The sequence below is a fragment of the Dendropsophus ebraccatus genome, chromosome 14, assembly GCF_027789765.1.
Source record: "Dendropsophus ebraccatus isolate aDenEbr1 chromosome 14, aDenEbr1.pat, whole genome shotgun sequence".
NCBI classification, from domain to species: Eukaryota; Metazoa; Chordata; class Amphibia; order Anura; family Hylidae; genus Dendropsophus; species Dendropsophus ebraccatus.
The window spans coordinates 55,561,723-55,582,769 of NC_091467.1; the positions used below are offsets into that span (position 1 = coordinate 55,561,723).

The 21,047-nt window shown below is 45.5% G+C and overlaps 1 protein-coding gene across 1 annotated transcript; it reads left to right on the forward strand.

Annotated features, from left to right (window-relative positions):
- The first annotated feature begins 1,696 nt into the window (after window positions 1-1,696).
- WBP2 (WW domain binding protein 2) lies at window positions 1,697-12,629 on the forward strand. The gene is made up of 8 exons (XM_069951680.1): window positions 1,697-1,863; window positions 3,544-3,652; window positions 4,338-4,473; window positions 7,381-7,473; window positions 7,672-7,800; window positions 9,876-10,001; window positions 10,851-10,927; window positions 12,224-12,629. Exons 1-8 carry the CDS (start codon window positions 1,805-1,807, stop codon window positions 12,275-12,277), a joined length of 783 nt encoding a protein of 260 aa, XP_069807781.1. The 5' UTR covers window positions 1,697-1,804; the 3' UTR covers window positions 12,278-12,629.
- Window positions 12,630-21,047: the final 8,418 nt, after the last annotated feature.

The following is a 21,047-nucleotide window of genomic DNA, read 5'->3' on the forward strand; positions in this document are numbered from 1 at the left end:
CTCACCCGCAGCGGCGGCACCCTCCTCACCCGGAACTTGCCCGGCCCGCGGTAGGCACCCCTAGATACAACATCCCCCCCCCCCCCCCCCTTGACTTACCTGCTATTTCACTCAACTATGCCGCATAACACAATCAATTCTACTATATATCACACAATCAACTCTACTATATCACACAATCATCTCTACTATATCACACAATCATCTCTACTATATATTACACAATCATCTCTACTATATCACACAATCAACTCTACTATATATCACACAATCAACTCTACTATATATCACACAATCAACTCTACTATATATCAAACAATCAACTCTGCTGCATCAACTCTATATCACTGGCTCAACTGCTATATCTGGTGAATATCAGCTCTGCTACATCATGTACCAATCAGACATAAGCATTGCATGATGGGAGATGTAGTTTTCTGGCCGGCGCCATGTTGCATATAGATCAGCTTTTTTTAAAAACTTGAAACTATGGAATGGAAGCAGCTAGAAAGACGGGAGACGGCTGAAAATACTCAGGGGGCTTAGTGAGTAAGACTGGCTAGGTTTGGGAGCATTTTATTTTTTTAGCTCTTGGGGGAATACCCCTTTAAGCGATCTTAAAAACTATCGCAATAAAGATTTTTCTAACTATTTATTCGTCTAAACGCTGATCGTTCTAAAAACCAAATTGTTGCTTCAAAATCGTTAAACGATCGATTGGGTGAATTATTGCTCCGTTTAAACGCAGCATTAGGCAGATAGAAATCCGACACCCATAGGGAGACTTTTTCCCACTATAAGTCAGTCTTAGGGCCCTATTACATGGGACGATTATCGTGCAAAAAATCGTTATATTGTTCAAATTCAAACGATAATCGTTCTGTGTAATTGCAGGCAACGATCAAAGAATTGTTCGTATGTCATTGATTTAGATCTGAACCTAAAATTATCGTTAATCGTTCGCTGTAATTCCACATTCGTTCGCTCAAGTTCCGCATTTGTTCACTACTCGTTCAGTGTAATAGCGCATTGTTCATTGTTGTGCCGGGATCAGAAGGAATAAACGATCGTAGTAACGACCTAACGACCATCGTTCTGTGTAATATGGTAAACGATTTCAGGTTAACGATAAACAATCTTGTTTGCGATCGTTTATCGTGAGTCGTTAAAAATCCGCTCGTGTTATAGGACCCTTAGTCTCAGTTTTACCCATGGTTAGTTAAAAATCCTGACCAAAAAGAGGAGCACAATTCTAGGTGTGAACTAAGCCTGAGCCATACACTCCATAGAGCAAATGTCTATATAGTTACTATAGTGGCTGGGGCCAGAAGGGGTTGTCATGGTAACCCAGCCACACTAGGTCCAATTGTCTCTCTGCAACTGATGTCAGATCAGAAAGAAGTGTATAATGGACACCCCCTTTAATAGAAACTTCCATAGGCTGTAATGAAGAGAGCTGTGGAGGGGGTAAACCTGCTTTTGCTCCCCATCATCCAGGCACACAGCACCCCCTTCTATTCAGTAATGAATATATTTTGCAGATTTTCCTCCTCTCCTTACTGGAGTGTTTGAAGCTATAAAACTTTATTAATCCAGAGGTCACAGTGACACGTGCGCTCCTGTACTTCCTGTTATTGATGCTTTGCCGCAACCCAACGGACCAATCACGTGACCAGACCAGTCCAGTGTAACGTCCCTCCACAAAGCAGGAGGGCGTGGCAAAGGTTGCTACGTAACCACGTGGCTCTCAGCTCCGATTGGCTGCAGCCTGGGTGCGGGACTTGTGTTACCGCAAGACAGCAACATGGCGCTGAACAGAAACCATACGGACGGCGGAGGCGTCATAGTCAACAACAGCGAGAGGTGGGTGAGCGCTGCTCCTTACCGAGACACTACCGCCTTCTGTATGAGCCCTGCTACTGGGGTACCGAGCATCCTAGGTACCAGTATCAGGGAGGGCGGGGCTTAGCGTGACTGACGGGGCCACAGGCCAATCAGGGGGCGCAGAGCTGTGAGAGTGCTGCGGCTGATTCCTTATGGAGGTGATGTAGTGAGGGATGAGTTACCGGGCACAAGTCATGGTCACACACTCCTGCGTGGATACTGATGCATTTCATAGGGCAGTGGAGCTGTACGTCTCTTAATAAATCCGGTGCATTTGGGATTGTCTGGAAATCAACGTGTGCACAATTTTCTAGTTTAGGGGTGTTGCTAAGCTACAGGCCACGCCCCTTCATGTAGGTAGCATTTTTTTTTTTACTTTACAAAAGTCATTGTTCAGATTGTGGTGGCGCCAGCCAGTGGTCAGGAAGAGAGCACGGAGCTCAGTGATTGGCTGCAGTGTCATGTGATGTCATCACAGCACTGGAACAGCCGCATTGGTGGCAACTTAGCGATAAATGTTTTTTTTTTCCTCATACCCAGTGTGCTAGAATTTTTCTTAACATTTTTTTGTCATTGTGTGATATGTCAGTGATATGTCAAAAGTTTTGATCATGAAGACCCTCACCAATCTCTAGACATAGCCGGTAGAAGCGTACGGTTGAGCGCTTCTCTCTTTGGCTCCCTGTGATCTCCCTCAAGTCAAACTCCTAGCGGAAACTTTTGGCATGTTTCTGTGACAGGTCAAAAGTTTTTTTTTTTTTTTTTTTTTTTTTATGGCGACAGATACACTTTAATCTTAGGGTCCATTTACACAGGAAGATTATCTGCCAGATGTGAAGCCAAAGCCAGGAATGGAAAAGAGGAGAAATCTCAGGCTTTCCTTTGTGACCTGATGTCTGTTTCTGGCTTTGACTTCAAATCTTTGGCAGATAATCTGTCAGATAATCTTTCTGTGTAAATGGATCCTAACCCTACTCATTTATTGCCAGATATCCTGACACCCTAATTTTTTTTTATTGTTCGATTTGACCGTCTTTCTCTGCGCATTAGATGGAAATCAAGCAACAGAGCCATCATTTCCTGGTCTGCTGCTTTCTGCTGAAGACACAAAAAACTTTGTGTGAGCTTTTCTCTCTGTAGCCCCCCTCCTCCCTTCTGATAAGGCTGATGTAAACAAGTCCCTATCTGCAACTTTGTAATGAAGGGATAATCACAGTGAGTTCATCAGCAACTTGACCTCAGATGAACTCTCCCAGCATTACATAGAAGCTACAAAGTTGCAGACAGGGACTTGTTTACTTCAGCTGTCTCTGAAGGGAGGGGGGGGGGGGGGGTTGAGACTGAGAGAAAAGCTCACACACATATTTTTGTGTCTTCAGCAGAAAGCAGCAGCTCAGAACTGGGTAAAGGAGACTGAATAGGTAATAGCAAGTATGGAAGGAATTGTTAGTCTCTCCATGGGCAGCAACATATGTAATGTTATGTTTGAGAGGAGTAAAACAAAGAAATAAGTTAATAAGAGTAGAGTATGGAGACGGCTGCTTCCGGCCCGTTCACTGGGCAGTACAGGTGTCACGGCAGTGCTGAGAGGCTGATCCAAGGGGATGCTGGAGGTCATTTAGGATAAAGGTCTACCATGTTTCTCTCTTTTTCTTTCAGTGTTCTGATGTCTTATGAACATGTGGAGTTGGCGTTCAGTGACATGGAGAGTACTCCGGATGTCTTTCGAGGGACCAAAAAGGGCAGAGTAATGCTGACACCCTACAGAGTAAGCCATTACGGTTAATGCTTATTCACCGATTGGGATTGCTGGCAGTGTTTTTCACAATATGCAAGACCAGCTTAAAGGGGTAGTGCGGCGCTCAGAAATTATTCACAGAATAACACACATTACAAAGTTATACAACTTTGTAATGTATGTTATGTCTGTGAATGGCCCCCTTCCCCGTGTCCCACCACCCCCACCCGTGTACCCGGAAGTGTGGTGCGCTATACATACCTGTCACGTGCCGACACCAGTCTTCTATCTTCATTCAGCGACGTCTTCTTCGGGCGGACGGCGAACGGCTCCGACTGTCCCGAATGCTGGCCGCCCTCTGCAGCGTCATCCGATGCTCAGCCGCGATTGGCTACGGGTCTTTTTACATAGACAGATTTATTTTGACAGATTATTGAAGCCAAAGCCAGTCGCAGACTATACACAGGGAACTGGTCATAAAAGAAACACTGAGATTTCTCCTCTTATGAAATCCATTTCTGGCTTTGGCTTCAATAATGTCAGATAAATCTGTCTGTGTAAACCTTTCCCCCCTTAGAAACTTTTTCCTCTATGGCCTCATCATGGTAACATCACTGGTGACCATCTTCAATGCCAAAAGAGGGTTATATAGAGTACTGCCGGTACCGGCCATAATGTAATCATAAAGCAGCTAATGTCACTATTACTCCTGCAGGTGATATTTTCTTCTAAAGGAAGCGACCCAATGCAGTCATTCATGATGCCGTTCTATCTGATGAAAGACTGTGAGATCAAGCAGCCTGTGTTCGGGGCCAATTTTATCAAGGGCACAGTGAGAGCTGAGCCGGGAGGTGAGATGCATATGGATTCTTCATGGAGTCTTCATATATCTTCTTTGCTAGATTCAGTCCAATTTTTTATTTTTTGCAAAACTGCTGAAAATATATATAATGGGGGAGATTTATCAAACATGGTGTAAAGTGAAGTTCAGGGAAGAAAAAGAGCGCTGCACCTCACACCTATGGCTGATACTAGTGCCCCTAGGCTAAATAAAAAACACATCAGAATTTTGTGTATGAATTGATCAAGCCATACTGCCCCATGTACCTCGTGCCGGTACCTCGTGCCGGTATCTGATACACATGGGTCCCTACACTAAGTCCACACCGTGCCAGTCAGTGGCCACCAACCCCGCAGGCGCGCATAGTCAGGGAACGGGGGCCATGGGACGGCCCTGCGACCCCCATATCACAGGACCAGACCCAAAAACACCACACCAGAACCCGGCCAGCACCGCCGGCGGAGAAGGTCGCCCCCTAACAGCACAAGTCTGGATGAGGTATTGCTAGGGGCAACTGAGCCAGTTTCACTTTACACCATGTTTGATAAATCTCCTCCATGTGACCAAATGGCGTCAATGTTCCTTACTCACTACACAAATATATATAGTTTTCTTTACCCTCGCCCAGAGCAATGGACCTGTTTACCCAATGGACACTATTAAAGTCAATAGGATCTCAGCTAATTTTGCAGGGTGAAGACTCTTCCAGCTACATGTACAGCTGCAGCAGCCGCTACAGGGGATATGCAGTATAACATGGCGGTTATTCAGATGTAATCCAGATGTTGCTGCCTGTTAGGCCTTTATCACATGACCACATTTTGCGTCCGTATTGCGTCACTTTTTTGTGGTCCGTAATATGGAACTGATGCTGATGCCGCATTGCTGTATTATATATTGCATATTTATATAGTTATATATACTTGCATGTTGTACTTTCATCTGTTCTGAAGATGGACATCTTTAAAGAGGGATGATAATACAGATGCATCCATTTTTGTGGATGCAGTATAGCATGTACTGATGGTATTTCATCTGAATTGTCCAGTGGCTGTGTTGGGAACTGCAGGGCTGCTTAAGCTCTGGTCTTGGCACAGTTAGGGCCCTATTCCACGGGACCATTATCGTTCGCATAATCGTTAACGATAAATGATCCAAACGACCACTATTACGAAAGTCCTGAAATCGTTCACCCATTTACATAGAAAGATAATCGTTACTTATGATCGTTCTTGCGGTCTTCTTGTCGTCGCTATTTGCGTTTGTCACTACTGCGAATGACCGAACGATGTCTTTTTCAATGCGAACGATTTGCAACGAGCAACGATAAAAATAGGTCCAGGTCTTATTGAACGATCAACGATTTCTCGTTCGGTCGTTAGTCGTTAACTGCTATTCAACCGAACAATTATCGTTTAGATTCGAACGATTTAACGATGGAATAGGGCCCTTACAGCAGCAATAATGATACAGAGACTTACTTAGTGTCTTTTCTAATGCGTGTTAGCATTAGAATAGACATTATACTGGGGGACGAATCCTTTGTCAGGAGGATAGCAGCCACAGCACAGTGTTTAAAGGGGTTGTCCGGCGATCAAAAATTATTCACAGAATAACACACATTACAAAGTTATACAACTTTGTAGTGTATGTTATGTCTGTGAATGGCCCCCTTCCCCGTGTCCCACCACCCCCCACCCGTGTACCCGGAAGTGTGGTGCGCTATACATACCTGTCACGTGCCGACCACGGTCTCCGATCCTCAGCAGTGACGTCTTCTTCGGGCGGCCAGCGGATCTTCCCTAGTGCTGGCCGCCCTCTGCAGCGTCATCCGAAGCTCAGCCGCGATTGGCTGAGCATAACTGTGCTCAGCCAATCGCGGCTGAGCAGCTGATGACGTGGCCGCGTCATCAGCCGCTCAGCCGCGATTGGCTGAGCACAGTTATGCTCAGCCAATCGTGGCTGAGCTTCGGATGACGCTGCAGAGGGTGGCCGGCACTCGGGAAGATCCGCCGGCCTCCCGAAGAAGACGTCACTGCTGACGATCGGAGACCGTGGACGACACGAGATGCGGTGAGTATAATGCACCACACTTCCGGGTCTAGCGTGGGTGGGGGGAAACACGGGGAAGGGGGCCATTCACAGACATAACATACATTACAGAGTTGTATAACTTTGTAATGTGTGTTATTCTGTGAATAATTTTTTATCGCCGGACAACCTCTTTAAGAGTGAGTGGGGATGAAAGTGAAAGTGCAGCGGCTGTTGCACTAGTGACGCAGACAGCTTCCCTAAGTCTAATGTCTATTCTAATGCCAACATCCATTAGAATTAACATTAGGGGAGGCTCAATATTGCTAGCGCTGCATGCAGCAGCATTATCAATATGTAACTAGACCAAGGCTTGAGCAGCCCTGCTGTTCCTGACACAGCCATTGTTGGCAGCAGAAGGCTGTGTCATCCTTTTACTGCTGCCATTTAATGTAAAAAGAATAATAAATAATAATATTTTTATTTCTTTAATAAGGTTGCATTAATATGAGCAATATTACAATTACTAGGTATCCTGGTACAAATCTTAGCTGCTGACATCACATTGTAAAGGATCTGCAGTGACTCGATGACCCTTGACATCATCATACCTGCACACAGCCCTCCTCTGCTTCTGCAATACTGCAGTCAGGCATATTGCTGCAATTCCCGCTCTTAGAGCTTATCTTTTCATGAAGGATTATCTTTGGCTATAGTCAGTCAGCTGTGTCTTTGCCTTTAAGCAATATCCAAGTATCCGCTTATCTTATGTGCTTTGGGGTATTATATCACCTTCATGCTCTGCCAAGATGTACATTAGGCCTGTGGCATTGTGCCAGGACAGCGCTCTGTAATCCATCTTATCCCTCCTGTGCTTCATCTACAGGTGGTTGGGAAGGCTCTGCCACATTCAAACTCATCTTTCCTGCTGGGGGAGCTATTGAGTTTGGCCAACAAATGCTGCAAATGGCCTCACAAGGTAAGTGACACACACACAAAGGTGTGTGTGTATATATATATATATATATATATATATATATATATTCTTATGTGTAAAACCATGGTCTTATAATCAGATGTGAGATGACATTGTGTCCATTCCTGTGTGTCCTTATATCCAAGTAATAACATATACCAGTAAATATGCCCCCCCCCACACCTATTTTTATGTTCTTAGCCTCAAGAGGGGGACCACCATCCAGTGCATTCCCATATATGCCCAATGGAGGATATGCCTATCCACCTCCTGCAGCTAACGGGATCTATCCTCCTCCTGCTGGCTATCCCTTCCCACCACCACCTACAGGTAAGATTTATTATATTTGCACATTTACATTTTGTGTGCACACAGCTTAGGGACATGGCTACACAGTCGCCTAAAGACGTGTCATTTAAAGGGGTATTCCGGGATATAAACCAATACAAAGTGATAATCAAAAGTGAATATTTTCAGCAGTTTCCCACATAATCTGTTACTGGCCCTAAATGTGATGTGTGTAGCTTGTTGCCTAGGGTTACGACCTGTAGTGCTGCTTCAGCTTGGTGGACAGGCATGCTCAGTTGCACGGCGTATGTTTGCAAATTTGTGCAAAAATTTTCACCCTTTTACCGTTGTGCGCCAGTTGCACTTTTGATAAATCCACCACGTGCACAAGTGTGTGAAGACTTGCTCTATGGCAGCCAAGGCAGTCCAGATGGTGGTGGACAGATTTACATGACATCAGCAATGCATGATGGTAGCATGATGGAAAACTATTCTACCTATGGCTGCTGCTATGTTTACTTTTCCTTTTGCTGACAACCCCTTTATATATAAAGATCTCTGTTAACAAGGTAGTCGGTGACTTTTGATAACTAAATATGGTGATGGCTATTCCGCCTGGCACCCCTGTAACACATACATGGCCCGACCCACTGTAGTTAGCAGTTTTGCTCTAAGGCGTATGAGTAGCTTAAATTGGTTTTCCCATTTTACAAAATCATGGCTTACTAGCCTGTTCTGGCCTGTTTGCAGGGGCCTGAGGTGGCTGGAGGACCACTAAGCAAACGGTTGGTCTTAGACTATGGAGTCTAAGTTCCTTCTAGGTTTTCATGCTTTACTCCACCCCAGAATGTGGGACTTCTGCTGCTACTGAGTGCCTGGTTACTTTCTAAGAGTGGTCTCAATATGGGTAACATCTGGCCTAGCAGACCAAAAGATCCTGTATGAGGCATCAAGGGGTCAGATAAGGCAAGTTGAGATGTAGGCAGAGGTCATGGGCAGGCAGCAAATCATCAGTCAGGAAGAGGTAAAAGATTTGCGGCAGGCAGCCCATGTTTATAGCAATCTGAGTGAGGCACAGTAGAGTCAGGAGGAGCAGGCACTGGTCATACATAGATGTGGAATCAGGAATACAGCACAACATCTCTATTGTTGTTAAAGAACCACTTTATTGCTCAGGGATCAGGCAGAGCTGCAAGCTTACGAAAACATGTCCACTTTCTTCCAGAAACAGCACCACTCTTGGATCTAGTTTGGGTGTGGTTCTGCAGCTTAGTTCTATTGACGTCAGTTGTGGTACTGAGTTTGCAAAAAATAGCTGTGTTTTTTGTAATCCTGGATAACACCTTTAAATAGCTGCTATGGAGCTGGGGCACCAGCTATCGACACGACAATGCTGCTTCTTCCTCTTCGGTTGTCCTACGTCTGACCCGTAGGGTGTATGCATGTTCTTCATAAGAGTCATTGCATGCACCCTATGAGCCAGATGTGGGACCACAAAAGAGGAAGAAGCAACAACGTTGTGATGGCTGTTTACTGAGATACAAAGTGGGACCGCTCAGGTAAGAGTCAGGACCTCGGAGGGAGCTGACTGCACATCTGGGATGACACAATTGCTGTAAAAACAACTGTCAGTGTTGTGACGACTTCTTCTTTTTCTGATCCTGGAGGCAAGGAACACACTGCTGAAACACTGCAGCGAAAATAGAGCCAAAGGCAGAAGTGGATCCAGCTGGACAGAGGAAACATAAAGGAAGGTGTTGGACTTCCTCCATCCAGCTGGATCCACGTCCACCTTTGGCCCGTATCTGCAATGTGTGTTCCTGCACTTTGACTCCCTCCAGTCTTACACTGGACAACCTTTTTAAAGCGAATGTACCACCTCATGGCCAGTAATAAGATTTACATACCACTGTATCATTCAGCTGGTTTGAAGCTTTTTTGAATCTGCCGCCTGATTCCCATTATATTTGCCTGTAATCCCATATGCTAATTTGGGCCGTTGTGCACTGGAGGTCGCCTGACACAAGCAGTTCAAAGATTTCTCCTCCAGCATAGACACTTGGTACACACTAATTCAGTATGTTCTGACCTTATGAATTTCATAAATTGTTTTACAGACTTTTATCCAGGACCATCTATGCAGGACAGTTCTTTGGCATACATGCATCCTCCTCCTCCTCCGTACCCAGGGCCCATGGGACCGGCTGCTGCCAGCGCTCCTGATTTGGCTTCTACTCCAGCAGGTAGGTGTTCATATGTATCTTTAACAGAAGAGGCATGTCCTGTATGTACAGTCATTTTTTGGCTTTATTTAATGGTACACACATGTTGGTGCTCCAACAGTGATCCAAGAACTGTGTAATAAAATTAATGCTACAATTTCAATATATACAATGTATACAGCGTTAATTGAAAAAAAAAGAATCCTGCTATTTTGTGTCAGTAGGTGATGTGCAGAGCTATGTATCAGAAGACCACAGACAAACTGCAGTCTTTTCTTGCAGCCATGCTCTCTCCCATCTGTCCCTTATGTATTGCCAATATACCAAATATACCATAAACTAGTGACAGAAATGCTAAACAGATTGGTGTATTACTTACATCTGTTCAGTCGTTCTTGCCACACCCCTCCCCCCGCCCTCCAGCTGCTGATTGACAGGTGACTGCCTATACACATCATGGATAGATAACTGCCAATCAGCAGCTGGTGGGTGGAGTTTTCTGCTTCTCATGAATATCCAGGACTACTGAGCTTGCGCACATAATAGAGAGGACTTCTTATTGTCCATGTTATTCAGAAGGATATCTCTGGATCAGCTGCACAGAACAATGTAAGTGATACATCATTCTGTTCAGCTTCTATGTCACTAGTTTATGCTACCCTGAGATAGGACACATGAGATAGGACACATGAACCTGCTGACAGAGTCTCTTCAAACAAGATTTTACTTATGTAAGTACAAGATAGAATGTGGATGAAATATAGAGTCTCTGAAGGTATTTATATGTACATACTATAATCAAAGTGATAAATGAGTGTCTAACACGTGGCCCATTTCTGATTCCCATTTGTGCTTTTCCTTGCTCTACAGCGGAGGCCAAGGCTGCAGAAGCGGCTGCCAGTGGTTACAGCAGTCAGTCCAATCCTCCACACCTGTACATGCCACCGGTAAGTATGTTAGAGGATGGTTGTAATAAATGGGCACAGATCCTAAAGCCTTATTGACCTTTTTTTTTTAATACATATAAAAGGTTTTCATCAGTTCAGCACCCAAACCCCCAGCAGTCAGAACTTTTATCTTGGCTTCCCTATATTTCCACATGCTGCCAATCTCCATTTTGCTTTCTTGCAAAAATGACAACAGGAAGTGCCACCATATTGCCACCATATTGGTTGCCACCTTTGGATAAAGGACCTATTACACAGAACGATAATCTGGTCAATCAGGCCGATTCAGCGAGTTATCACTCCATGTAATAAAGACAACGATAAGCCGAAGAACGATCATTAGTTGATCGTTGTATTTCATTGTGTTAAAAAATCATTGGCCGTTGACCGTGCATCCTTTGTGTAATAGTGATGAGCAGCCTATGGTTGATGAATCTGTATAAAAAATATTAAACTTTATACATAACTGTCCCCGATGTTCTTCTATCTTCTCCATGCTCCCCGCAGCTGCCGCTGGAACTTCTGAGCCGGTCCCTGCAGTGACAGGCCACTCAGCCAATCGCTGGTTGCAGCGGTGTCCTGTCTCAGCCAGTGATTGGCTGAACAGCCTGTCACTGCAGGGACCGGCTCAGAAGTCCCAGAGGTGGCTGAGGGTAGCATGGAGAAGCTAGAAGAACACCGGGGACAGTTATTTATAAAGTTTCTTATTTTACACTTAAAGCAAGAGCTGCACGGACATCACTAACGATATATAGACACAGCCCTTGTTGCACAATATTCGAGCAGTGTAATAGGCTCAGTAAGTGAGTGACGATCTAGCAAATACAAAGGGGTTGTTCACCATAATTTTTTATTTTTTTTTCCAAATCAACTGGTGCCAGAGTAATTATCAGCTGCTTTATGTCCTGCAGGAAGTGGTATTTTTTTTTCTACTCTGGAGAACAGGTTTTCTATGGGGATTTGCTGCTGCTCTGGACAGTTCCTGACATGGACCAAGGTGGCAGCGGAGAGCACTGTGTCAGACTGGAAAGAATACACCACTTCCTGCAAGACATACAGCAGCTGATAAGTACTAGAAGACTGGAGATTTTTTTTTATAGAAGTAAAAATTACAAATCTCTGGCACTTGAAAGAGAAAAATGTTTGGTGAACAACCCCTTAAAATGTCTAACAAAGTCATAGTTTTCTCATCCATTCTGGAGAGGATAAAAGAAAGTATAGCTGCACATCTCGTCATATGACTGCCACCTTATTGTTGGATCAATTATAACAAATGCAATCCTTGTGTTCTTACAGGACCTTCCTCCTCCACCTCCTTACTTTCCCCCAGATGACAAGAAGAATCAGTAATGAGAAGCCGCTACCATCCAACATCTCGAGGACCAGATCTCCAATAGACCCTGGGAACTGGCTTCTCTCATCCTTAGTACATTACAGGGGGTGGCAGGCAGTTCACTCTAAATCTCATAGTCATCATACCACCATGTTCTCTCGCAGTATGTGACTGACATTCAACACTGAAGCACTTCTGACTTCTACCATAGCTGACATGTCTTAATGTGTCCTGCAGCACAGAGCATGCCCTAATGCTATCCTTTGCTTGCCGTGCATATGCAAAGAGTTTCAAAGAAAGTTATTTATTTTGAAAGACACTAACTACAATATATTGTGTATTATATAATTAAAATGGAGTGAAGGTTTATTACTGGCTTTTAATGGTCTTTTGTTTCTACAAAGCGTGGCGCATGGTGTAGCACTACTGCAGAATTCATTCAAGAGGTAAAACAGCGCCGCTCATGTCCTCAGTTTGGATGCGGGTTTTGCAGCTCACTTCCTATGAAGAAAATGGAGCTGAATTGTAATACCACACACAACCTGAGGGACAGGGTTGGCGCTGTTTTTCCAAGAAAGTAGCTGTTTTTTTCCTTATCCTGGTTAACCCCTTTAATTACCACCGCTATCTATCTATCTATCTATATATATATATGTTGTTCAAAAAAGTTTTCCATGTATCACTAGACTGTTGAGGGGATGACATGTAGAGGTGCTAGGGTGCAACCATGTGGGTGGACTTTTGTTCGGAAAACCCATCCCTATCAAAGGGCAGTGGCATAACAGGACAGTATAGGCAGAAATATCCTGCGTTTAAAGTGAATGTACCATCTCCTAATGCAAAAAAAAAATTTCATTACCCTGTTGGTACCAGTGTGGTGACCCCGGTGGCACAGTCCATTGTTCAAAACACTGCCCGGTTCCCACGCTCGCTGCTGTTTTCTTCTTGTGCAGCAGCCCGCTCTATGAAATAGAGATGGCCCCGGCGCCCCCATTGTAACACTATCCCCTCCCCTCGGTGACACGCCTTCATTGGAATTAAGCCTGGGGAGTCACCAAGATGAAGAATGAACCGCGTCCCCAGGATCACCGCAATGGTGCCGACAGGGTAATGAAAATTTTTTTTGCTTCAGCAGAATGAACATTCACTTTAATTCTGGATCTCTGTAAGATGCTTAACTTTAGAAGATTTGTCCAGCAGGCAGCTCACATCAGTCTTCATTGACTTTGCTCATTGAGATTGACACATCTCTTCCTTTAAATCATGGATGGGGAGCCAACTTGTGCAAAAATTATTATTCCGTGTAACATGTAGATTGAAATCCCTGCTCATCGTGTGCTAAGGAGTCCAGTGGGCGGGGTCACTTAATGGACGGGACTCTGTAGCATTAAGACATGGGAATCTTTTCCCATAAAGATACATATTGATCCGCTCAGCTCCTCCTGCTCTATAACATGATGCCGATAGCTTAGGCGGCATTTTCATGGTGGTGGACTCCTTTTAAGAACGATTAACAAATAACTAACAATTTTATGGTCAGCGCCACACAAACAACTTTTCGTTAGAGGTTTAATCGTTGCCTGCATACACACTGAAAGAAAAGCGCTTAAAGGGGTAGTGCGGCGTTAAGAAATTATTCACAAAATAACACACATTACAAAGTTATACAACTTTGTTATGTATGTGAATGGCCCCCTTCCCCATGTTCCCCGCCCCCCGCCCGTGGACCCGGAAGTGTAGTGCATTATACATACCTGATTCGTGTCGACCCCCGTCCGCCGTCTTCTGACAGTGATGTAATCTTCGGGAGGCCGGCCGACCGACCAGCTCCTGCCGTCCCTCATGCCAGCCCCCCTCTGCCGCACAGTTATGCTCAGCCAATCGCGGCTGAGCAGCTGATGACGCGGCACAAGTCATCAGCTGCTTAGCCGCGATTGGCTGAGCACAGTTATGCTCAGCCAATCACTGCTGAACACAGTTATGACGCGGCAGAGGGGGGCCGGCATGAGGGCCAGCAGGAGCTGGTCGGCCGGCCTCCCGAAGATGACATCACTGTCAGAAGACGTCAGAGGGGGGGTCGACACGAATCAGGTATGTATAATGCACTACACTTTCGGGTCCCAGGGGCGGGGAAGGGGGCCATTCACATACATAACATACATTACAAGGCTATGTTCACACTACGTAAGTTTCCGGCCGTAGAGCGTTCCGTGAATAAGCGGCCGGAGATTTACGTAGTTTGCATACAATGGAAAGTATACGATGTACGGCTGCACAGTTCACACTACGTACGAACTTACGCCCGGATCATATGCGGCGCCGTAAAAAATGAACCAGACCATTGTTTGAGGACAAAAATGCCGTAACTTACGTCCGTAGCGTAACATGCGGTCCCGTACGTAGTGGCGATTTCTTCATTTTTCCACTTTTCTTTGCCGATCCAAAAGGTTCTGTGGGGTGTCCGGGGCTAGGAGAAGATTTCCAAGTAAAAGACCGCTGTCAGATCGCTACGTAGGGCGCTCGGGAAGCGTAAGTAGACTACGGGCGTAAGTTCGCGGTCCGTACGTAGCCGGCCGCAACTTGCGTAAATTCCCGGCCGGAGTTTAACACGTATTTGTCCGGCCGCAAAAATATGCGGCCAGACATATACGTAGTGTGAACATAGCCCAAAGTTGTATAACTTTGTAATGTGTGTTATTTTGTGAATAATTTCTTAGCGCTGCACTACCCCTTTAAATTCAAACGATATAACGATTTTTTGCACAATAATCTAAGAGAGGTGCTGTTTCTGGAAGAAAGTGGCCATGTTTTTCTAAGCCTGGATAACCCCTTTAATATATCTAAATACTGTATATCTCAGCTCTCCATTGTTCGGACATGCAGCTCTATACATATAGATTTAATGCTACCTACTTGCAGGGGCCTCTGGAGGGAGCTTAGTTCAGGGGATATCTGACATGGTGTAAAGTGAAACTGGAATCAGATTCCACCTTTTCTTCCTCACAGACTGATTGGGAAATGAAAAGTGGAATCTGATTGGTTGCTAGGGGCGACTGAGCCAGTTTCACTTTACACCAGCTTCATAAATCTCCCCCACGGTGTATATTACTGCCCTACAGACATCCAGCACTGTGCAAAAGGGCAGGTGTGCAAGAAATGCAGCAAAGTAAGATGCCAATAGTCAGTGACTGGCCGAGCAGGCAGATCCCACTGAGAAAAGCCCATCTCAGAAGAAGGAAGGAGAGTGATGAGCAAGGAGCGGATGATGTCACACCGGAAGCCATGGGGGAATGAGGTAAGTGTGTCTACCTTTTTTTTTTTTTTTTTTTTTTTGCTAACCGGCTTGCTGTATAATCAATTGATGCTCCAAATGGTGCGTTTACACAGGCAGATTTATCTGACAGAGTTTGGAAACCAAAGCCAGGAATAGATTTCTAAAGAGGAGAAATCTCAGTCTTTATGATCCGTTCCCTGTTTATGGTCTGTTCCTGGCTTTGGCTTCAAAAATCTGTCAGATAAATCTGCCTGTGTAAACGCACTGTAACTGGCAGTAATAACCCTGTGTGACGGGACATGAAGTGCTACAGCAGCATGTGACATAAACATTAGCATACAGAGCTAGAAAAAACCTTACTTAAGGCCCTTTTACACAGAAAGATTATCTGACAGATTATCTGCCAAAGATTTGAAGCCAAAACCAGGAATGGATTTAAAAAGAGGAGAAATCTCAGGCTTTCCTTTATTACCTGATCTCTGTTTATAGTCCATTCCTGGCTTTGGCTTCAAATCTTTGGCAGATAATCTGTCAGATAATCTTTCCGTGCCCTTAGTATACATATCATGTGCCTACATTAGGTTAGGTTCATATCTGACAAATAGTCTAGGTTCCGGGTATGTCAGTGGGTACTACAGTTGTTTGTTGAGGGTCTAACATGCTGACTGTATTGTACAAGGTGTATTTCTACTATTTTGGTGCATGCTGGTTCCTGTCCAAATACAAATTGCAAATTTACACCTGATTTCACCACAGATTAGCCAATCTCCTTAGTATATTGATCAGTAAGGGTATGTGCACACTGAGGAATTTGAAGCGGAATCCGCTTTTAATTTCTGCTTGGCATTCTTCCTGTAAAATATGAACAGAGCAATTTCCCATTGTGTTTAATGGGATTTCTGCTCTATTGTTTACACTGCAGAATTGTCAAGCAGAATTTTTCTGCCACGGATCCGCTTTCTACCCTTAGGGCCAGTTCACACGAAGTAAAACTGGCAGAATTCTGCGAAACTCAGTGTAATACTGGCTGTCTATGGGAAGGCTTGCGTGCCTCCTCTCTCCGCTCAGAAGAATTGACATGTGCGCGGAGAGAGGGGGTGCGCAAGCCCTCCCATAGACAGCCAGTGTTTGGCGGGATTCTGTCGCGGAATTCCGCCAGTTTTGCTCTGTGTGAACTGGCCTTTAGGGTATGTTCACACTGAGTAAATCAGGCGGAATTCCGCAGCGGTCCTGCCTGCGTCAGTGTACACCTGTCTATGGGAGAGCTCACATGGCTCCGATACTGCCACTCTCTATTTAAAGAATTGACAATGCATTGAACAATGGCCATTGTTTGGCGCTCAAAACAATAGCCGTTGTTCAACACATTGTGTGAAAACGAAGGCACTTGTCCCATTGACTTCAATGCGTTACATTGCAGTATGAAAAGAACGGCCGTCGTTTTAATGGAAATAAGGGCTGTCCTTTACAAATATAATATGGATATATAATATCCAGCGAGGGGGGCACTTTTTTGCTGGGACCGGGGAGGAGGTGGCCAAGGGAAAAGACGTCCACTCACCTCCCCGGTTCCAGCGGCGGGTCCCGCATTGCGGCGCTTCGGTGGCCGGTTCCCAGCCGCTCCCGGGTGTCTGACGCGGGCCCGAGACGTGACGTCTCATGTCCGCTCAGCCACTCAGTGACAGAGGCGGGATCTGAGCGGACTTGAAACGGATCCCGCCTCCTTCAGTCCCGGTCCCAGCAAAGAAGTCCCCTCCCCCACCGCTGGAGTACCCCTTTAAGTGAACATAGCCTAAGGGTGCATTGACACTACGGAATTCTCGCGGAACACATCCTGAGGATTCCGCCGCTTGCCCCGGTGTGCTCCCTGTTTCCTCTCCACCCGTGCCAAAGACTCCATTGTATGCTTGGGCAGATTCCGCCATCCACACAAAGAATTGACGTCAACTTTTTAAGCGGATTCCGCTAGAGAAATCCTATAGAAGTCAATGGGGCTTGAATTCCGCTCAAATTCTACTGGATAGGCGAGGAATTTCAAGCGGAAAACTTTCCTCTTCAATTCCTCACCTATTCCTCAGTGTGACCATACCCCTAACACATATCCCTCTAGTCCCCATTTTTGGGGAAAGGGGAGAATTGTGAACATAAACAATTCGGGAAAGTGTCACCCAAATGTTGTACATTATTGTCACAATTTTCTTTGGCTTAGAGAATCTCTCCCGATGACTCTAGCGCACTCTGTGCACACCTTTACTTGGGTGTTGTTTGACTGACCTACTTTAAGAAAGAGAGGCCATTGAAGCCCAGTACACAGCAGTGGAAGGAAACCCTGCAGCCGGGGATGTTCATGCTATTGTGCCCTGTATTTGCACAGTGGAGTGGTGTGTAATGGCTGGATGTGGTATACACTTGTATACACTTCCCACACTGGTATACGATTTCAAAACAGGTGTCAGTTTTGTGTTGGGAGTTATGTAATATTACCACACCCTGCCAAAACCCCCCTCTCCTCCATGCAGATGAGTGTCTCAGTGACAGCTATGTGTAGGGATCCGTCATCTGTCACGGCTTTGTATGAGTAGGTTCACCGGCACTCTGTTATGACACACCAGTCCCATAGCCGTATACTGTGTGAAAGAGTCAGGCTCGCTCCAGCTAAGTAAATGTGTCCGTGTGTGATCTGTCCCCAGTAAAGGCCAAAGTCCACGTCAGTCCGTAAGCTGCAACAAAGCCAAATTCCTCGCCAAGTACCAGGTACGTAAGAAGTTTATTCTCTTTTTTTACAGTTAACGTGTCTATTTTCCAGGAAGCGACGGGTACAGCTAGATACACATATTACTGCGTGTCTCACTATGACTAGTATTACATAACGTACTTACATCTAGATCAACTGCATAGTCTATAGGACGGATGTAGCAGAGCTGAATCATGAAACTTGTGGAAACTTTCTGCGTTTGGATGAATTAAAGTGTTGGTGATTAATAAAGTCAGCTCTGCGGCATCTGTGTGAGCAATATGTGTGCAATGTTATTGGGGTTACAGTTGCAATGTATAAGATCTGAAGATACGGGCCCGGTACAAAGCCATCAAATGACGGGAAATCTTTATCTCCTGTGTCATGCACTCAGATGAAGAGATACTCACTCTGACAAGCAAGAGAGAAACACAACGACCAGAGACTAGCCAGCATTTAAGTATACGTAAAGGCCCTGTTACAGTGACAGATCATTGAAGCCAAAGCCAGAAACAGACTATACACAGGGAACAGGAAAGACTGAGATTTCTCCTCTTTTCAAATCCATTCCTGGCTTTGGCTTCGATAATCTGGGTGTGTAATAGGGCCTTTAAGGTCCTTTTTCACACACAGATGAATCGCTTAATCGCTTGTTTAGCGTATGACAAGTGATGATTTTTTCTTTCAAACAATAGGCATTTAGACGAGAAGATAAATCGCTAGGAAAAGTCGTTCATGCGATCGCAGTTGCGTTTGTATATAGTCTGTGAATATTGGTGATTGCGTTCACATCCATATACTGTGAACGATGAAAGACTTGGGAACGAGTAAGATGCGATTTATGACATACGAATGATTTTTCATTTGCAGTTTGATCGTTGCCGCATTTACACTAGAGGATTATCGATTAAGTTTGAATGATTTAACGATTTGTTTCAAAATAATCGACCCGTGTAAAAAGTCCTGAAACGGAGAAGTCCAGCCATTTTGAAAATCTAGCAGCCGGCAGGGGGAGGGGGGAATTTGATAACAAGTACGAACATACCTCTCTCCGTGTCCGTGGTGAGCGGGGGGTGGGACCGGCCTCAGGACCCCGCCAGAAGTTACAACTCAGGGGCAGGAGGGAGGTGTTGCTGGGGGAATGCCTGTCCTGGCTGATGGACTGGCTGCTCAGCCAATCAGTGCCTGAAGTGGCATCCCACCCCAGTTACCAACTGGCTGAGCGGCCAGTCCATCAGCCGGGTCATGATGTGGCAGCGCTGGGGATCTTGGAGCCCGGTGGGAGTGCCAAGGGCAGTCCCACCATTCACCACGGGCACAGTAAGAGATAAGTTTGTACTTGTTATCAAATTTGCCCCTGCCGGCTGCTGGATTTTTAAAATGGCCACAATTTTCCTTTAAGGGTCCTTTTATAGAGACAGATTTATCTGACAGATTATTGAAGCCAAAGCCAAAAAAAACCACTATAAAAAGAAAACGGTCATAGAGGAAAGACTGAGATTTTTCCTCTTTTCAAATCCATTCCTGGCTTTGGCTTAAATAATCTGTCAGATAAATCTCTCTGTGTAAAAGACTGGTATTGATATGAAAATATCAGTGCCCCTTTGTGTCACAGGCCCATATGTCGTGGATAGTCTTTTCGATATATAAGAATGTACAAAGCATGCACTACTACATTCTGCAGACCACATTTACAAAACCCGTTCCCCCACTCTCACTTGGCATTTATAGGACTACTATTTGCCTATAAGCTAGATGGGTCTTTGGGTTTCCCTTGGATGGCTGTAATATTTGGAATTCCTAAGGGAAAAGATTTGCAATTAGTTGTCTTCTAATGCATTTCTAGGCCAGGTAACCCCTACAGATCACTTTACAGCCGTCTCCTCCTTATCATCATAGGCAGAACTTACTTTACAGCAGGGATGGGGGACCTTTGGCTGTCCAGGCATGATGAAAATTGTAGTTTTGCAACAGCTGGAGAGCCAAGGTTCCCCGTCCCTGGTTTACAGCCTCCCGCCGGCCTCAGAAAAGATCTTCCCGGCTGGCTTCTGAGTTCTGATGCGGGTGCATCCGTGCGCGCCTGCATCAGAACTCCCCACTGCACACAATGGAGTGTGCGGCCGGAGCCATTCGCTCCACTGTGAACACTAAAAGGGTTTTCTGTGGCCGCTATTCAATAAATAACAGCAGCAGAAAACTGACATGTCAATTTCACGCGGCGCCGCTAGGGATCCTGGCTGGAGTCAGGCCCGCTCCTGCCATGAGGCAGACTGAGGCTTCTGCCTCAGGCGGCAGCTCCTGTCATCCTGCAGGGGGCGGCAGAATCTTCTCTGCCACTGTCATTTTAGTAAAGTTTTACTTCACTGACATGACAGCAGCCCCGGCCCCCTAACATTGCTCAGTCCCTGTCCGGCCCCATACAGTGTCGGACTTGCCCTGTACTGTAAGCAGGCACTCACAGGCTCGAGACCCCTCCCCCAGCCAAGATAAAAACCCCAGTCTGATCTTTACCTGTCTGCTGTATGGCTCTGTTGTCACTTGGCCTGGGAGAGGGGCCTTAGCCCTGTGCTGGCTTACAGTATAGGGGAAGAGAGCAGTGGATAGAGGAGTCCCGTTGTGTGAGTAGGGGGAGGGGGGGTGCTTTCTCCTCCTGTCACTGTCAGGCCTGTGTCCCAGTGTAGGTGGAGGAGAAGGAGATGAGGTTATCCTGCTGCTGCTAAACTTTGTGCTGGGAAGTCTGTATGTGTGAGGCAGCTTTAGGGTTAATCTTCACAAGAGG